Genomic DNA, 18,961 nt, shown 5'->3' on the forward strand with positions numbered 1-18,961 from the left:
TCTTTCTTTCTTTCTTTCTTTCTTTCTTTCTTTCTTTCTTTCTTTCTTTCTTTCTTTCTTTCTTTCTTTTTATAACCAGCCAAGTCTGCTTTGTGCTACCCATATACTCAAAAGTGGAGCATTCCCTAGAGCATGGTGACACCCGTAAAGAAATCTGACTCTCCCTTGCTCAGAAGCCATCAACTGTCCCACTAAGTTAGAAGCAGAGGGCTCACGAGCCCCTTCCCCCTCCACACTGATATACTGGCTGGCTTGATCCTGTGCAGGCAGCCACAGCTCTGTGAGTTCATGAGTGTAGCAGTCCTGTTAGATTCAGAAGATGTTGTTCTCCTCTTGACCTCTGGCTCTTAAATTGTGTGTGTGTGTGTGTGTGTGTGTGTGTGTGTGTGTGTGTGTGTTACTCTTACATCTTATGTGTATGGGTGTTTTGCTTGCCTGTAAGCCTGTGCATCACATGCATGTCTGGTGCTTTTGGAAGCCAGAAGGCGGCATTGGATCTCCTGGAGCTGGAGTTACAGGTGGTTGTAAGCCACCATGTGGATGCTGGGAGTCAAGCCTAAGTCCTCCAGGAGAACAGCCAGTGCTCTTAACTGCTGAGCGATCTCTCCAGCTTCAACCACTGGAGCTTAAATCATGTGTTTAACACAGTTACAATCACTGGTGCCCATGGCTCCTGTGGACTGTTCATTGAACTGCTGTTCAACAGACATATTTCCAAAGATGAACCCGAATTCTGAGTTCTAGGTTTCCATTGTATTAGTAATTCGTCATTTGATTAATTTAATATTCTTAAGACTTTAACCTATTTCCACACCCCCTTTAAAAATAATTAAAACTGTCATTGTGTTGCAGTTTTTGTACAAAGAACCTTAAAGTGGAGACACCTGGACAGAATGCATGAAGTGTTTTATAGTTAATTGTGCATTTTCAGATGGTGTTAGGGAAAAATTAAACATTCTTTCAGAAAGATATATACACTCAGTGTGTCATAACTATCAAGATTAGGAAGGCTTTATTTAGCTGCCCCTGCCTCTGTCTTTTGCCTCTGGTTGTTTTTGTTTGTTTGTTTGTTTGTTTTTGTTTTGTTTTTGTTTTTTTTTTAAGGCAGAGCCTTGCTCTTTAGCCCAGCTGGCCTGGAGCTCACTCTATAGACCAGGCCAACCCTGAACTTGGAGAAATCTTCCTCCTGTCCTCATGTGCTTGCATTACAGACACATGCCACTGTTCCCAGCAACTTAATCTCTGGTTTTATCTTTCTTTTATTACTTTTAAATTGTGCTTATTTGTTATCTTTTACCGAATACAATTTGAATTTCATTTTAATTTTTAAATTGAAGATAGATTTTTTTCTTATAATATATGATCAAGGTTTCCTTTCTCCCACCTCCTCCAAGATCTCTCTACTTTCCCTCCCACCCCAATCCACACACTTTCCTTTCCTCTCTCTCACTAGAATACAAACAGGCACCTAAAAATAATAATAAAATAAGACAAAATAAAAACAAATAAACCAGAGTAGGACAAAACAAACAGAAAAAGAAGACACACACACACACACACGCACACACACACACACACGAGCACAAGAAACACATACAGATGTGGAGACACAGGTTCACATATACAGAAATTTCATGAAAACACAAAACTGGAAACCATAATATATACACAAAGGTTCCATAAGAAACAAAACCAAAAAGCCCTGACAAAGTACTGTGGTACAAAGAATCTCCAAACATGCCATTAAGTTCATTTTCTGTTGGCCATCTACTGCTGGGCATAAAATGATATCTTAAAACTATGTGTGTATGTGTTGCCTGTAGAAGCCAGAAGAGGACATGGATCCCTTGGGACTGGAGTACTGGGCAATGGGGAGCCACCTGATATGGGTTTTAGTGGCTGTTTGGAAGGGTCTAAGCAAGTTAAAGCCACATTAAGACTTGGCTGGGCATCTGCTAAATAAGATAACGTAAAGATTAAATAAAGGCTTGGGGCAGCCAAGCAAGTAAATAATTGTGCTCGCCACAGTTATTTATTGATCCTGGGTCCTCTGCAAGAGCAGGGTGTCCTCATAACCACTGACCTATCTCTTCAGCTCCGACTTTTAAATCCTTTTAAAAAGCTTAATTCATTTCTATGTTTATTGCGTGCATGTATGTGTGTGCGTGTATGTGTGTGCATGTATGTGAGTGTATGTGAGCACATTTGCAGATGCAGGTCAGAGGACAGCTTGTTTGGGGAATTCTTTCTCTCTTCCTACCATGTGAGCCCACATATTGTCAGGTTTGGGTGGTGGACACAGTGATTTACCTGCTGGCTTATCCTGCTGGCCCAAGCCTTTTTAACCTTGAAGCTATCTTCTTTATCAGATGCACAACTGTGTCTTAACATGACTTTAACTTGCTTAGACCCTTCCAAGAAGCCACTGCCATTCAATTCCTATTAGAATATTCATTTTTACTAGCCAAGACATATGTTCTTTGTATTTTTCTGCTCACCCAGGGATTACATCCGATTGTAACCTCATGACACTGGCCTACGCTTACTTTCGGAGTCCGAGCCATACCAACCTGTGAACTGAAATGCGGACGGAAAGAGAACGTGTATCCCGGCACTGTGGAAATCAAACATGATGCCGAAGTACAGTGCGATGCTTCCGAAAATGGAAAATGCATTCACAAAAGTCCAGTATGATGTATCCAAGCCAATCTGTTGGGAAACCAGAGGGGGGGGGGATAAAAACCAGAGCACTCATTTGGGGACATGAGCAGGAAAAGGAAGGATCTGTCAACCCTCAAAATGGAATCTGGCAGTTTGGGGATGATTTGGTTTGAACAGTAAACACCCAGAGACCAAACCACCCTTGGTTCAAGCAAGAGAGAGAGAGGAGGCATGCTAGGAGGAGGGATAGAAAGAAACTTCTCGGTTTGTAAAGTGACAGGGGTTCTGAGAACAGGCTGGGGCAGGCTCGCCTAGGTACAGAAGTACAGGTACCAACAGATATAGGATACGGTCAAGGAAAGCCACATACCTGGAAATTGACCGTTATCACTAGAGCCGAGGCCACCGTGACGGCGAAGGACTGGTAGTCTGAAGGTGCCTCCCCATCCTGTCCCACTGTTTGCAGGTAAGCGCCAAGCGGTATGAAGAAGAGGACCATTGAGGTTAAGACCCCATGCAGCAAACTGACAAAGAATTTCTTATAGTTGAACAGCAAGTCTCTCTGCCCCACTACATACAGCCCAGGGAATCGGAGGCTCAGCTTGTCGCTCACGTCCTTAAAGAGAGAACAAAATTCGTCTATCAGGTCAAGGATGCGGGGACGTCCCAGTGAGCATCTCGGATCTCACATACAGCTGCAACCCACCCCAGTGTTTCAGGAAGGCAAGCGGGAAGCCTGACCAGTATTTTTGTGTGCAGAGGTCAGTCAAGTGTTAGCTCACCATCACTCAATGCTTACAGACTGTGGCTATGGGAAACTTATCACTGTACTAGTAACGACAAAAGTGATGCCAAGTAGTATGTGGAGGCCAGTTTCTAACCCCCTGAGAGAATGTATTTGTATTATTACAAACCTAGAGGGAGACTACTCACACACAAGTTAGTAAGTTAATCCTTAATTATCCCAGTTATTTCTTATCAATTATCCCTTCCCTAAGAATCGCTTGTCCACCTAGCAAGTGGCTGCCTTGGTCTCTGTTTCCGGCCATTGAATCCCCTTCCTTCCCTACTAGAACTGCCTGGAATGGCCTCTGTAGGAGAGGATGTGCTTAGACCTGCTAGGACTAGATGCCCTAGGGTTGGGGTGGTCCCCAAGGGTGGCTCCCCTTCCTGATTAGAAGGGGGAGGCGCTCTTAGCGACAGGGACATCTTTAAGGTCTGCCCTGCGCGGGACAGCGGACAGCGTGGACTTATTCCGCCTTTCCCCAAACCTCTGAATAAAGTGTTTAAACAACCCCCCCAAAAAAAAAAAAGAAGGGGGGAGGCAATGGGGAAAGGGATTTGTAAGGGTGGGACTGGGAAGACAGGAGGGAGGGGGGCTGTGATTGAGATGTAAAGTGAATACAAATAAAATATTTTTATTTTTATTTAAAAAGGATAACTTGTTAGGCAAAACATGATTTAGGAATTAGATACGTAAACTTTGGAAACTATTAAAATTTACTTTTTAAAATAAGTTGTTGATATAAATCATGCTGGATTCTCAGGTGTCGTCTGAACAAATGTCTGAAAGGAAACTGTGAGCATCATTGCTTGAACTCAGTGAAGCTACCGAAACTCTTTTTGGAGCAGAGCAGAAAGCAGCTACTGTTGCTTGACAGGTATACCGGGGTTTACTGGAGCGAGTAAAGCCAGGAGAATGCGTGGATGTGCTTCCTGCAATCTCCCTGGCAACAGATGGGTCTTTCCAGAGCGCCCCGGCCCAGGCCTCCTTCCTACCTGATCAAGCAGACCCATGAGCAGCACAGGCAAACTGGAGTACAGCACATTGTAGAGGGTAATAAACCAGTCCTCATACGCCGTCTGCAAACAGAAGACAGAGGCCCCGGGTCATGCACAAAAACAGATTGCAGGTCTGCTTTCACCACGCAGGATTGTCTCCTGCCAAGTGTGGGCCTCTCCTGAAGAGAACATAGCCCTCAGCTGGCCCTACAAAATAAGAGTCTATGCAGTGAGATGTACCACGGGCTTTTCCATAGCAACAATCCCCTCCAAAATTGTCTCCTTAAGTGTGTGTGTGTGTGTGTGTGTGTGTGTGTGTGTGTGTGTGTGTGTGAATACTATAAGGTTTTGCCAAAATATTCTATTCTGACTGATAATGTTAGTAAAGCAAAATCAGTGTTTATTTAAAAAAAGACTTTTAAATTTTAAATTATGTGTATGTGTGTGCATCTGTGTATGGGTATGTGCACATGAGTGTCCACAGATGCAAGAAGAGGGCTTTGGATCCTCTGGGATGGGAGTTACAGGTAGTCTGAACCACATGGGTATTGGGAACCAAATTCAGGTCCTCTGCAAGAACAGTGTGTCCTTTTAACTTTGAGGCAACTCTCTAGCTGTGTTCATCACTTTCAGACTTCCTTGTGAAATAATGTTAGCATTCTGAAATGGAAATGAAGCATTTAAAACTTTTTTTTAAATACTCAAAAGAGAATATTGAAAATAAAACTAGTTCAGGAAAGCTGGCAAGGTGGCTTCACAGGCAAAGGCACTTGTCACTCAAGCCTGGTGACCTACGGTCAGTTCCTGAAGCCCACCTAAAGATGCAAGAGAACTGACTCCCCAGAGCTGTTTCTCTGACCTCTACATGTACACTGTGCCCTGCCCTCCCCACATAGACAGATACACACACAATAAACAAACAAATTCATAAAATGTTTAAAAGAGCTAGCATTTTATTTATATAAAGTTCTACTCAAAAAAAAAAATAGTTCTAAAGGGAATCTTGTTATATTACCTGGGCTGAGTAGCCATTGAAGAAGGAGTACCAGAAATGAACTAAAGTGAAAGCAAAGTTCTTGTAAAAGAAGTATCGTAGGAACTTGCACATCCTTATGTAAGACCACCGGCCGTGGACCAGCAGCAACCGCTGCAGATATCTGAACTGAGCAAAAGAATAGTCACTGGACATGACAGCTTGCATTCCTTCTTGTCCACTTATTCCAACACCAATGTGGGCAGCTGGAGGCCGAGGGAAAAAGAAATGGCATGTCAGACATTGCTTTTAAGGCACAGCATTGAGCGACATAAGACTTTCCATCGCAACACAAAAACTCTTGCTTACCATCGTCCCACCCCCCCCCCCCAATCCCTGCCTCCAGCTCCTGATTTCAGTTTAGAAGGACAAGTTTGCTAGACCAAGCCCAGATGGGACTCCATAAATATTTGTGATAGGATCTCAGGTGGGTGTTGAATTCCATTTGGGTTATCTACCTGACATATCAGTCATCTCTTTCATCCACAGGGTGAACCCTAGACACCCTCAGGAGCCAGAGATGAGTCAGCTGCACCTCGCCTAGGGTAGATGCTACAAAACTAGCCCTGTCAACCTCCGTTCTTCCTTTGCTGTAAGCAGTAAGGCAGGAAAGCAAATCCGCATACTTTCCCAGACTCTGCTGCGGTTGGTCTCAATTGGGACTGGGGTCCATTGTTTAGATCCACTCAGGACTGGGAAACTGAGGTGACCTGGAGCCTAAAAGCTCCTTCCCTCTTTGACATATCTGTAGCAGAGTTCATAACCATTTTCAGCTGCCCAGATACTGATGGGCCAACCGTAAAGGCTTCTCAACTGAGAATTACCTAAAAAGTAAAAGCTCCTCTATCTAGTGAGCAGTCCAGAGGCTAGTCAGCCTAGAAAGGAACCCTTAAGAGGGCGGGGGAGGACACGTTAGGACAGTGGAGGGGGCAGTAGTACAAATGAGGTGTGTAAACAGAAAGGAGGCCGTGGGAGAAGGATGGCTGCTTGTGTTCTTCAGCACATTTTCTCTACAAGACCTCACTGTCTTTGTTTACCTTAATTTTTAAGGCCTGGAAAATATTCTGGATCCTCCAACTCAAAAATATACTTAATAACTATCGGAAGAACGAACACAACATTGGAAACCAGCTTTGCTTGTGAAGGTGTGCATGCATGTGTGTATCTTAAAGCCACAGTGTACCGTTAGCCCATACTCACGCCCAGTTACACACATTCATATAAACATTATAAGCTAGAATCTTCACAGGAAAGAGAACATGGGATTTTTGCCTTTTTATGTACATTGTTCTTGATACAGCAGAAAACTTATGAATAGAAACAGACACAGACAACTTCTAGGTAGACCCCATTTTCCTATATTTTTATCCCCAAACAGATGCTCCTTAGGTTACACACACACACACACACACACACACACACACACACTAGCACACACATGCGCACACCTTGAACACACACACACTAAATAAGTAAATGAATACCAATTTTTAAAGTTTAGGGCTGGTGAGATGGCTCAGCAGTTAAGAGCACTGACTGCTCTTCCGAAGGTCCTGAGTTCAATTCCCAGCAACCACATGGTGGCTCACAACCATCTGTAATGGGATCCAATGCCCTCTTCTGGAGTGTCTGAAGACAGCTGCAGTGTACTCAAATACATAAAATAAATAATAATTCTTAAAAAAAATAAAAGTTTAAAGCAACTTCAGAAAACTGGGCCTGCATGAGGTTTATCTGTCTCTTGAAGACAGATGGTGAACCCGGGAAGGAAACCTCTGGAGGCACCATCATTTAATAAAATGACAAGTCTGTAAGGCTTCTTCCCTTCCAGGACAACTAGAAATGTCTATCAGAACTGAATAAAAACCATGCGTAAGTTACTTTTTTGACACAGGCACAGTCATATAAGGGTGCATAGTGGGACAATAATCCAGAGCTGGTCACAGAGGAGGGAGGGCTCACATTCAGAGCAGTGGCATCTGTGTGGTGGGACAGGCACAGAGCAGAGAGCGGAGAGGGACGAAATCAGCAGTGGCAACAGATGCGCGCATTGATAAAAAGAAAGAAGACATACGTCATACAGATGGCTCCTGCTGAAGAAGACAGGGCTGGGAGACTCTTAGCACATGCCAAAGAGGAAAAAAGAAGAGCTCTGAGGAAAGAGAGAGAGAGATCTTTGAGTCACAAAGTAGGCTCAATTAATATCTGGTTATAGGTGTGTGTGTGTGTGTGTGTGTGTGTGTGTGTGTGTGTGTGTGTGTGTATGTGTGCCTGTGTATGTGTGTGTGGTGTGTGTCAGTGTGTGTGTGTATCTGTGTATATATAGTATGTGTGTGTTTTTGTGTCTGTGTAGTGTGTATCAGTGTGTGCAGGTGTTTGTGTAGTATATATGTTAGTGTGTGTGTGTCTGTGTATGTGTGCCTATATATGTGTGTGTATATGTGTTTCTCTGTGTTTCTCTGTGGATATGTATGTGTGATATGTGCATGTCTATGTCTCTGTGTGTGTGTGTGTGTCTGTGTATATGTGTGTATGGTATGTGTACATCTGTGTGTATGTGGTATGTGCATGTTTGTATGTATAGTCGCATTATAATTTACTTTAACTGTAACAAGGTAATAGCACAGAGTTAGACAACAGAGAGGATAATTCTCCTTTTTTTCAGATGAGAAATTGGGCCTAACCTGAAGCCCCAGCTGATGTGTGAGTTTGGTAGTGAGGAGAGAAGCAGTACTCAGGTCAAGACGGCCTGGGTGCTCATAACACAAAGGGAATGTCGAACCCTTAGCTCAAAATCTAAAACACTCCAATGTGTGAAAAGACCTGAGCAGGACCCAAAGAGTAGAACCCATGCATTTATTTTTCCAAAATGGAATATTGCCAAAATCTGAAACACTCTGGCCCAAGTATTTTGGCTAGGAGATAATCTGCCTGTGTTACCTACAGTATATGGGCAGAAAAAAAGAACCAGGATTGGACATACGGATGAGGACCAGAGGTTTGGTCTGCATGCTCTAATGCTGGTATAACCATGTCTCTGTATGGCAGTTATTCCACAGTGAGTACCTACGTTCTACTAACAGGAAAAAAAGCCCATGGGCTGTCTGCTAGGGGGATTGAGACCATGAGATTGTGGGAGAATGTTTTCTGCAGGGCTTAGGTGAGAGAGAATAATATTCTCAAAATATATACCAGAGAAAGAGAGAGAGAGAAAGGGAGATATAACAGTACATGCTGAGTGCAGCAGAACTCTCTTGCAGAATTTATTACATATCAAGGGTCTTTATTGCATTAAGAGAAAAAAATTTTATTTGCAGAGCACCTAATTTTTAAATCAGGATAGAAACAACAGTTAAAAATATTAAGCTTGGGGACTGGGGAGATGGCTCAGTGGTTAAGAGCACTGGCTTCTCTTCCAGAGGTCCTGAGTTCAATTCCCAGCAACCACATGGTGGCTCACAACCGTCTGTAATGGGATTCACCATTCTCTTCTGGTGTGTTTGAAGACCGTGACAGTGTACTCATATACATTTAATAAATTAATAAAGCTTTTGTTAAGCCCTTAAAAATGAACTCTCCTCAGAAAACCCAGCCACTCTGTACATAAAAGAAACAATGTTTCCCAGCTACATAAGGGAAACAATGTTTCCCAGCTACAGCTCATCTATGGGATGAATCCATGAATCTCACTACTACTGAGCTACTGCCAGCTTCCAGAGGGTAGGTCAAGGCAGAGAAAGCTGCCCTCAGTGATACCGGCCTATGATGCCTCAGTCCTGGCAACGTTAGAGACTCTCTTTCCCCACCCCCCATGCTCCTACCCCTTGTGTTCAGCAAGCTGGTGTCACAAGCCACCTGCGTACAACTCACTTTTGATCATGTTGACATCATTGGCCCCGTCTCCAATGGCCAGCGTGATAGCTTTCTTGTACCTCTTCACCAGGTCCACCACCATGGCCTTCTGCTTGGGCGTGACACGACAGCAGATGACGGCGCTGCATTCGCAGGCCAGGTCCACAAAGTTCTTCTGCCGCTGCTCTTTCTTCTCTTCCAGCCGTCTCCGGCTCTGGCTCCGCATCCGCCTCTCCTCCTCTGTCCTTGGGAACTTCAGTTTCAGGATCTTACTTCTCTTGGTCTTCTTCTCTAGAAGTATTTCATTCTGTGACACCAGAGGGAGAAAGCAGCACCAATCACTTTAGTTTTTACACCACGAGTACCACTCCCAAGATTTGAGTCCTGGGAAGGAAAGGTCATGGGTTATTTATTATGCTAATAAAAAGCATACAATAAAATTATAGAAAATATGCATGTCTTTCAAGTGAAAAGTGGAAATTACCCATATGTGGAACTCCCTGGATAACCAATCTCACCATTTTGCTCTAGTCTCTTAGATAACCTCTAACATTAAAACTCAAACTTAGGAAAGTCACACTTGTGACAGGCTAAGAGATGAGATTGACAGGCAATTAATATGCAAAGCCATCAAGAATGGCCCCAATGAACTTTCTTGAGTGACAGGTAAGACTCACTACTGATACACACCAGCCAGGAGCCAGTGATGATTAAGGCACGGTTTTCTCCAGGTGGAAAAAAGGGTTCATACACAGGAGGTACAAATTTCGCAGAGACTCCACCTCTGTTTCTCTGATTCTCCATCCTGGTGTGAAGAAGAGAGCTAGGGGAAAATAAATTGAAGAATTTAAAACACGTGACTATAAATGTCTCTCATATATATATATATATATATATATATATATATATATATATATCCAGGTATGGTAGTATAACTTTTAATCTTAGCATTTGGATCTTACACACACATAGATACACATGTATCCTTGATAGGCCTAGAACTCATTATGTAGACCAACTAGCCTTGAATTCACAATCCCCCTGCCTCTGCTTCCCAAGTGCTAGGATTAACGGTGTATGCACTACCATGTCTGGCCTTAGACTTTAATTTTAACCTTACTTAAAAAAAAAAACATGCTACAAAGTACCCAGCCTGACATTTATCACATTGTTGAGTGTAGTTCACACTCTGAGTAGCCAGTCCGTCTTGTAAAGCTCTTATTCGGTGACTGGGCCACCTCACTGATGTCTTCAAGTTCATCAGTGCTATGAAACAATATGTCAAACTTTCCCTTTGAGGGGTATGTGATATTCCATTGGGTGGATATGTTGAGTTTTGCTTATCCAACTCATACTTTAGTGGACGTCTGGGTTGCTTCCGTCTCTTGGCTACTGTGAACAGAGCTATATAAATGTGGCTGTGCATATATTTTTTTCAATATCCTGCTTTCAACTATCCTGAGTAGGTACCCAGGATAGGACAATATGAAAATTCTATTTTTTAATGTTCTTGACGAAGACCCACACTGTGGCCACATGCCTTTACCCTACCAACACATGCCAGTGTTCCGCTCCTACCGTGCCTCACCAGAACTTAGCAACCACACATGTTTTATCCCACAGACGCACACCATAATCCTCATCTTCACATTTTCTTTCTTTTCTGGGCATCCAGAAATAAGTCATATTCTCTGATTTTGAGTCGCATGTTCCTAACAGTTTGTGATTGCTGAGTACTTCTGGACACCCCTCAGCCATGGTGCCGCCACTGTGGGAAAATGTCAAGTGCTCAGTCCTCCAGCATGGGACATCTTGGTATTTTACCGCTTGTCAAAGACCCAAATAAAGATGCAGGAAACAATGCGTCCATATGCACAAGAAGGGAAGCAGTCTTGATGTGAATTTTACCACACGATTGTATGACATAAAAAAAGGCTTTTCCCACATACTCAAAATCATATCAGCTCTCCAAAAATCTCAGTGATGATAAATAAATTAATTAATTAACTAACTTCTTTATTTATATATTATTGGTCTTTTGAGACAGGGTTTCTTTGTGTAGCCTTGGCTGTCCTGGAACTTACTCTGTAGACCAGGCTGGCCTCTAACTCACAGAGATCCTCCTGCCTCTGCTTCCCGAGTGCCAGGATTAAAGGTGTGCGCCACCACCATCTGGCATTGGTGCTTTATGTTTATTTTTTAAAAAGATTTATGTTTAATTTCAGTTATTTACAGTTGTGTGTTTGTGTGACTGTATGTCATGTATATGCAGGTGTCTGAGCTGCCTAATATTGTTGCTGGGAGCTGAACTCAGGTCCTCTGTAAGAGCATTATACACCCTTAACTGCTGAGCCACCTCTCCAGCCTTCTTAATGCTTTAAATCATTATACTTTATCAATATAATTTATTAGAACACTTCCATATGATGGGAAGGTGAGCCATGGAACTTTGGAGTGGAAGAGGCTAATCTCCTCACTTCACAAATCAGGAAATGAAGGCAGAAAGAGAAAATGCGATTTTACTTGCATGGAGTCAGTCCATTGGAAATCTGGTAAAAGGATTCAGGTCCCCCCACTAAACCTGAGGCTTTCCCCATCCAACACACACCACTGCTATTCTTCATCTTCACAAGCAGGTTCCCCAGCCGTGGCACTATTGGTTTCTTGAGCCAGATAATTCTTCTTCCTACAGGTCACCTGCTATAGAATGTGCCCTTTCTATAAGGTTTAGCATAGAACCAGGTTAGGACCTTCTTCCCCTGTTACACCCACCAAAGATGTCTGCAGACACTGCCAATGATGCTCAGAAGGCAAAAATCTATCTCAATTAGAACCAAGGCCAGTGAGATGGCTCAGTGAGCAAAGAGGTCTGCTATACAAGCCCGAGTTGTTCCCCCAGAGCCCATGTAACTCAGGTAAAGGTGGGAGAAGAGAACTGACTTCACAAAGTTGTCCTCTGAACTCCACACATGTGCCATGACATGTGCCGGCACAACAATGATAACAATAATGATTAAAAAAAAAAAACAAAAAACAAAAACTTAGAAGCACTGCCCAGAGAATTAGACATTTATTAACTTCCTTACACATCAATTTAATTCTCATTTTCATGTTCAAAATGACTGAGTACTACGACATCATTAAAAGACTGGAGCAGACCAGTCCATGACATTGCCTATTCAAACTATTTGATGGAAACCTTCATTTCAAAGAATCTCCAAGAAAGATGGCTTGCCTCTCTATAACTGGAAAGTCAGCTGAGAGAATGATCTTAAGATTTGATGTCTGCATAAACTTACCACTTGGTCTGGCTCAATCTGACCTTTTCAATAGAGAGATGGAAAAATTATTAAGCACCCCGTGTATAAAAAGTAAATAAAGCCATGTGGGACTTAATCAAGTTGCTTGCAGTCAAAAACCACTTTAGTTAATGTAGTTATTGGCATTTACCGAAAAAAAAAAAAAGTGTAAGTTCAAAATGGCCTGGGTTATGTGCTTCTCTGCAAACAGAAGGGATTTTGATCATAAGGCTGCTAGCTCTGTCTATCTTCGCAAACTGACCGACACTGGAAGGACTTACAGAGCTGACTGTATTAGAAAGGCTCACCCATTGCATCCTGGGTTAGAACACACAGCAGATGTGTATTCACAGCTTAATTCTACTTTGCGCCATTAGATAAGATTGTATTTTTTTTTTTTTTAAAGCTTGAGAAATAAACTAACCCAGCAGCAAACACATCGCAGGAACGCTCACAGCCCGGAACAAGACTGTGCCTTTACGTTACACATTTCCAGGTCTGCTGCGACTGATTAGAGCTAAGGAATGTCTCAGCACAAACCAAGGTTTGAAAAAAGCAGGCACGTTCCCTTAGAAACTACCAGTAAATGACCGACCTACCTACCTATAGGATACAACTCACTGAAACCTTCACTCTGGAATTTTTTTTTTTTTTTGCCTCTATGTTATGTTTCAAAAGATGAAGTCCCTAGAAAAGGGACATAAACATAATTCATATTAATTTGCTAGCAATGGGGCTGAGAAGATAGATCCGTGGGTAGTGATGGCCATCATGGCATGGAGACTTGAGTTTGGGTGCCCAGCCCCCGTGCAGAAAGCTAGAGAGAGCTGTGTGTGCCTGCATTTCTAGTTCTGACTTTTTCCCAGTGGACAAAGAAAGGTTTCCAAAGAATAGAGGAAAAGGGTTCCTTAAAGCTCCTGACTTCCCGACTCCCCGATTGAAATTTGTTCACAGGAATACCCTTTTTGTTTTAATGTGAAAAAGAGACAGTCTAGCTCTAATTTCTGTGTTTTCTGCTTTCCGCACTTAATCTTGACTATTAAAAAACATCAAGCTGGGCGTGGTGGCGTACACCTTTAATCCCAGCACTTGGGAGGCAGAGGCAGGCAGATTTCTGAGTTCAAGGCCAGCCTGGTCTACAAAGTGAGTTCCAGGACAGCCAGAGCTATACAGAGAAACCCTGTCTTGAAAAACCAAATAAATAAATAAATACAAAAAAAATCAAACAAATGTACAAATAAACGCCCCCGACCCCAGCTATGATATCCTCTCACACCAGAGGCCCAAAGCAGGTACATAATTTGCATCCACCCACAGCAGGGCATCCTACCTTATGTCCTCCCAAAGCAGGAACTTAGTTTACATCCTTCCACAGGGGGTACTTACTTTATGTCCTCCCCGTAGCAGATAGTAGTGTCTTCCGTCAAAAGTTCACAGGCAAAACCTATGTTTTCCGCAGTTTCTACAACAGAGCAAAATTAAGTCGACTATTATTTCTACTCATCTGAGCCATGTTAAGTGTCCCTTATCTGAAATGCTTTGTTCTAGTCTGTGTTCAACAGATGGCAGAGTGCTAGAGAGACAGGAGGGACAGGGACATGGCCTTTCCAGAAGAGCGCACCTCTGGCTGGAGAGAGAGAAGGATGCTGCCAGGGTGGACTGGATTAGGAGGAGGGTTTTTAAGAGGAGGGAGCCCCTCCATTTTCATGGGGAGGGAAGTCTATAAAGATCATCTTAGACAAAGGAAAGGAAATAGCAGCTATAAATACTGTGACTTAGCAGATGTGTCCCCCAAATGATAAATTACCCTTTTTGTCTCCGGTAAGTACCCAGATCTTAATGTCAGCTTTTGCAAGTTTTGAAATGGTTTCTGGGACTCCATCCTGTAGCTTGTCTTCAATTGCAGTGGCTCCCAAGAGCTGGAATAGACAAAATTAGCATATAAAAAGCATCTTTAAATGCAATTTGCCAACATCTAAGGAAGGGGAGCTAATGACATAGATGGCTAGGGTGGCAGTGGCTCGCATTGTCATCAAAAGCTGGGACACCGCTCAAACCAAAGCACCCAAAAAATGTGCTTCTTAAACGATTTAATTTACCGAGGCAGAAAGGGCAAGTATAGATATAGGGTGTGTGAGGCCTCACCCTGAAAATCTAGCACTACAGAGGCAGAGCTAGAGGCTCACCCACAAATTAGAGGCTAGCCTGGGCTATGTGGTGAGTTCCCCAAATAAAAGAAGTACAAGCACTAAAAGATGCTAAAGATACACTTTCATTTGTGTTTTGGAGCTGTAGAAATGTAAGCCCATTTCTCAAGCTAAAGGTGGTATTACACTTTTGTATACAAATTCAAGAAAGCAGGTGGCAGGGGCGGGGAGGGGTGCTGGCTCAACAGTTAAGAGCACAGGCGGTTCTTCCAAAGGTCCTGAGTTCAATTCCCAGCAACCACATAGTGGCTCACAACCATCCTTAATGGGATCTGATGCCTCTTCTGTTATATGCAGGCATACAGGCACATAGAGAACTTATATACATAAATAAATCTTAAAAATTTTTAAGAAAACCATGTATGACTTTTGAAACATTTTGTTTTGCTCTAAACATTCCCATTATTTAAATTGATTTAGTAATTCTCTCAATAAAATCACTAAATGCTAGTTTATTGCCATTTAAGTATCAAATGAAATTTCTTTACTGCTATAAGTTTAAGGCTAGTCTGAGCCAGCCAAGAAAATTTAGGAAGGAGCCTGCCTTTTAAAAAAAAAATGTGTTTTTCATTTTATGATACCAACTTTTATTTTATCTGCTGAACAAGAAAAATTCAAATGATATAGCTGCTTGCACCAACTGCACACATTAGAGAATTCCCTCTAACCCGTGACATTAGAGATGCAATAAAACAAAAATGCAAATTTGTTCAGAATATTGGGGAGAGAGAGAGAGTTACTAAGACTGAACTCACAATCAAATCTTTCTCAATCTCCTCATACACTTTATCCAACGCTTCGTCTCGGTTGCTTGAGGCCACGCTGGCGGCCATAAACTTCTTATTCCATTCTGCAAATTCTTTTTCTTCAATTTCCTTGTAGCACAGGCACAGGGTTCTGAGAGTCTCACTTGCAAAGATCTGTTTTATTTAAAAGACAAAATCCATCCATGCAAAGAATAGTTACTTTCCAAAAAAAAAAATCATTTTAAAAAATACATTTATATATTGTGTGTGTGCGTGCATGTGTATGTGTGTGTATGTGTGTATACACATTAGTGCACACATTCATACATGTCTGTCATGGCACATGTGTAGGTCTCATCAGTCTTGGAGAAAAATGCCTTTTTCTGTTGAGCCATCCCACAGAGTCTCAAGAACCTTTCTTGATCTACTTGTATGTAGATTGAGTATAAAACCTTACTTTAAAGTAGCATACTGAGAGAATTTAAAAAGAGCCCATGAGCTATGAAGGGTCAGTTTTGCTTCTATAAGGATTCCAGGGGTCCTACACATTCTATTTCTAGCACCTAAATTAGACGAAGCAAATAAACATCTGTCTTTCTTTTAAATCAAGTCACACGAATAAATAAGCCACATTGCTGTTAATGACAAAGACAATAATGAAAGGTGTAGTCATGGTATACACAGAGACATGGCAAATCCAGGATTCCTCCCCTCAAACTCTGTGTCAAGTTCAATCAACTACGAACTCTCAACCGAACATGGATACCAAATCAACTTTAAAACTGGCAAGTGATGGTCAAACTAGATCGAACATTGATGAAAAGCTTTTGCGGAAAGTTTCCCGTGGTGAATAGGCACCCACAGTTTTCTATCTGAACTGCTCAGGTCTTCATTTCGCAGTCCCATCTTCTGTAGCTGAGGCAGCAGGGCTGAGACAACCACAGGCTGACTTCCAAGAACTCTTGGGATGGGTCATCACTATGCTGACCTCACTGAGGCTGTCCTTGTCCTCACGAGAACTCATTCATTGTATGTATCAGTGCACACTCTGAAAGTGTGACCCCACTCATTAAATAACGCTTACCAGGCTTCTCTGATAGGATTTTGGCTGACCCTAAAGCTCAATGGATTCTCTCTCTCTCTCTCTCTCTCTCTCTCTCTCTCTCTCTCTCTCTCTTTAAAAATATTTTTAATTTTATGTATATGAGTACACTGTAGCTGTCTTCATACACTCCAGAAGAGGGCACCAGATCCCATTACAGATTATTGTGAGCCACCATGTTGGTTGCTGGGAATTGAACTCAGGACCTCTGGAAGAACAGTCAGTGCTCCTAACCACTGAGCCATCTCTCCAGCCCCAAACAACCTTTTTCTTAGGAACCTCTTTACTTCAGGAACCTAGGCAGTGGGCATTCTCTTGCAATGTTGTGTCACAGAAGAGCATTTTCCTTCACTCTTCATATGGAGATTGATAATTCACTTCATATAATAAGTATCCACCCCAAAGGCACAAAGTTGGTTAAAAAGGGGAGGGGGACAGAAAAGGGACATAGTCCTGACTATATCCTCAAGACCTCACCACCACAGTATATATAAACTTAATGTAGAATTGGGGGAATGTTCCCAAAGTGCAAGTTTCAGATACATTTTAGCAGCTCAATAGGGAGTTAGTATGTAGCTGTGGAGTGTATAGGCTACAACAATGGTATCAGAACGATCTAATCCTTTGCTCCACTATCCTGCCCTATAGAAATGCTTTCTTTCCTTCCCTCTATACCTAGAATTTGGCAAAACTCTTGGCGACCACCAAGATATTAAAGTCTACAGTTCAGGGCGATTGTTCTTTGCTTAAAGTCCCTGGAATAGCAATAAACCCCGAAGACTCAGATGCTAAGAAAGGGCACCACCATCATTTTCTGAGACATTGGCAGCAAGAGCAAAACTACCACCTGTCCTGGTCCTACTTTGGTGTTTGTAGCCCCATGACACCAAAGTGAAGGGAGGGTTCACTAACTGTGAGCATAGTTTTTGGTGTGTCTGAGGGGACAGTCTCAGAAGGCAAGAGTGGATTCTCTAGCAGAAACAGCGAAGGTGAGACTTACATCCAGGGCATCCTGTGTTTCTTGCTTCGTAGGATTCATCCGATGGAGACGTTCATAAATCACGGTGTCAGCACCTTTACAGTACAGCCGGATACTACCTTCTGGGGTCCTCACTGGTAGAGTAGCAAGGGAAGGAGAGGCAGTAATAAAGTTAGGTTTGGTTTCTTATTAAAAAAACAAAATCACATTTGACACATGAAGTGCCGCTCTCAACAAACTTGGCAAGCTGCCACCTTTATTGAATGGAGCAGCGAGACAGATATGAAGATATTCAGTTCAGGTCAGTTCAGTTTTCTGTATCCTTTTAACAAGTAATTATGGGCTCCGTACTATGTGCAGTGTTTTGTGGAAGCTAATATCTTCCATAGAATTTTCTCTGTCCACACAAGTCAATGGGAATCCTTCTTACTGCATTTGAGCTCATTCCATTCGTTGCCTTTAACAAGGCTCCCGTGACCACTTTCTTATAGTGTTCAATCTGTACAATAATATAACCATAGACTATGCCCCATGGCTAACTAGATTTTCAGTCCTCTGAAGTAGGTTCCAGCCATGGTCACCAGTCCGTGATCAGGTAGACACACCCAGAAAGCACTGAATAAAATCTAACTCTACTCATTAAAAATTCGGCATCCCCATGGGAAAGTTCACGGACATGTTTTTTTACCCAAGCAACAGTAATGTCATCATCCACAAGAAGGGCAGAGTGTCAGTAAGTAATCTTCATGCCAACAATGTGGGACCAGGATATAAGCATTAAGGGACAGTAGACAAACCCCAAATAAGAGATATTCTACAATAAACCTGGCCCTGCTTTTTGGAAATGCCAATATATGAAAGATCAAAAAAAGGACAAAGAACTGGTCTTTATTCAGAATCATGATTATCTAAAACACTAATTGATCTCTAAACCCAGACCCCAAACAAATGGAAGGAGGGAGATGGAGACAAAGAAGAGGGGACACCAGAACACCATTTTGGAGGGCTCCTAGTAAGATCTGAAAGTGCCTGTAGGCTGGCCCTATAGAGTGCAGGGGATAATGCTGTATCAATGCAAGTTTCTGATTCTGACCACTCATATACATCTACGGTTCTTGTTGGTAGGGGATATCTGTAGTGTTTGTATAGGAAAGGAAGGCATATTTGACCTGTAATTTACTTTCAAGCAATTCAGAAGATATCTGTATCTATAATCAAACTGACAAAGGAACTGCAGACAATGTTAAAAACTGAGCACGCCTTTAATCCCAGCACTTGGGAGGCAGAGGCAGGCAGATTT

General features: G+C 42.4%; 1 protein-coding gene across 4 annotated transcripts in view; it reads right to left on the bottom strand.

Moving 5' to 3' along the window:
• The window catches only part of Atp8b1 (ATPase phospholipid transporting 8B1), a 125,246-nt gene that overhangs the window by 7,343 nt on the left and 98,942 nt on the right, over positions 1-18,961 (bottom strand). For all 4 annotated transcript variants that reach the window (XM_021214622.1, XM_029547109.1, XM_029547110.1 and 1 more), the window contains 10 exons: positions 17,683-17,795; positions 15,590-15,754; positions 14,435-14,546; positions 14,014-14,089; positions 10,019-10,151; positions 9,347-9,635; positions 5,459-5,682; positions 4,441-4,524; positions 3,032-3,277; positions 2,571-2,709 (listed from right to left, as the gene is read on the bottom strand). In XM_021214622.1, the coding sequence (XP_021070281.1) occupies positions 2,571-2,709; positions 3,032-3,277; positions 4,441-4,524; positions 5,459-5,682; positions 9,347-9,635; positions 10,019-10,151; positions 14,014-14,089; positions 14,435-14,546; positions 15,590-15,754; positions 17,683-17,795 (1,581 nt within the window). The remainder of the gene's footprint in view (positions 1-2,570; positions 2,710-3,031; positions 3,278-4,440; positions 4,525-5,458; positions 5,683-9,346; positions 9,636-10,018; positions 10,152-14,013; positions 14,090-14,434; positions 14,547-15,589; positions 15,755-17,682; positions 17,796-18,961) is intronic.

Source organism: Mus pahari, chromosome 15 (genome assembly GCF_900095145.1).
Source record: "Mus pahari chromosome 15, PAHARI_EIJ_v1.1, whole genome shotgun sequence".
NCBI lineage: Eukaryota > Metazoa > Chordata > Mammalia > Rodentia > Muridae > Mus > Mus pahari.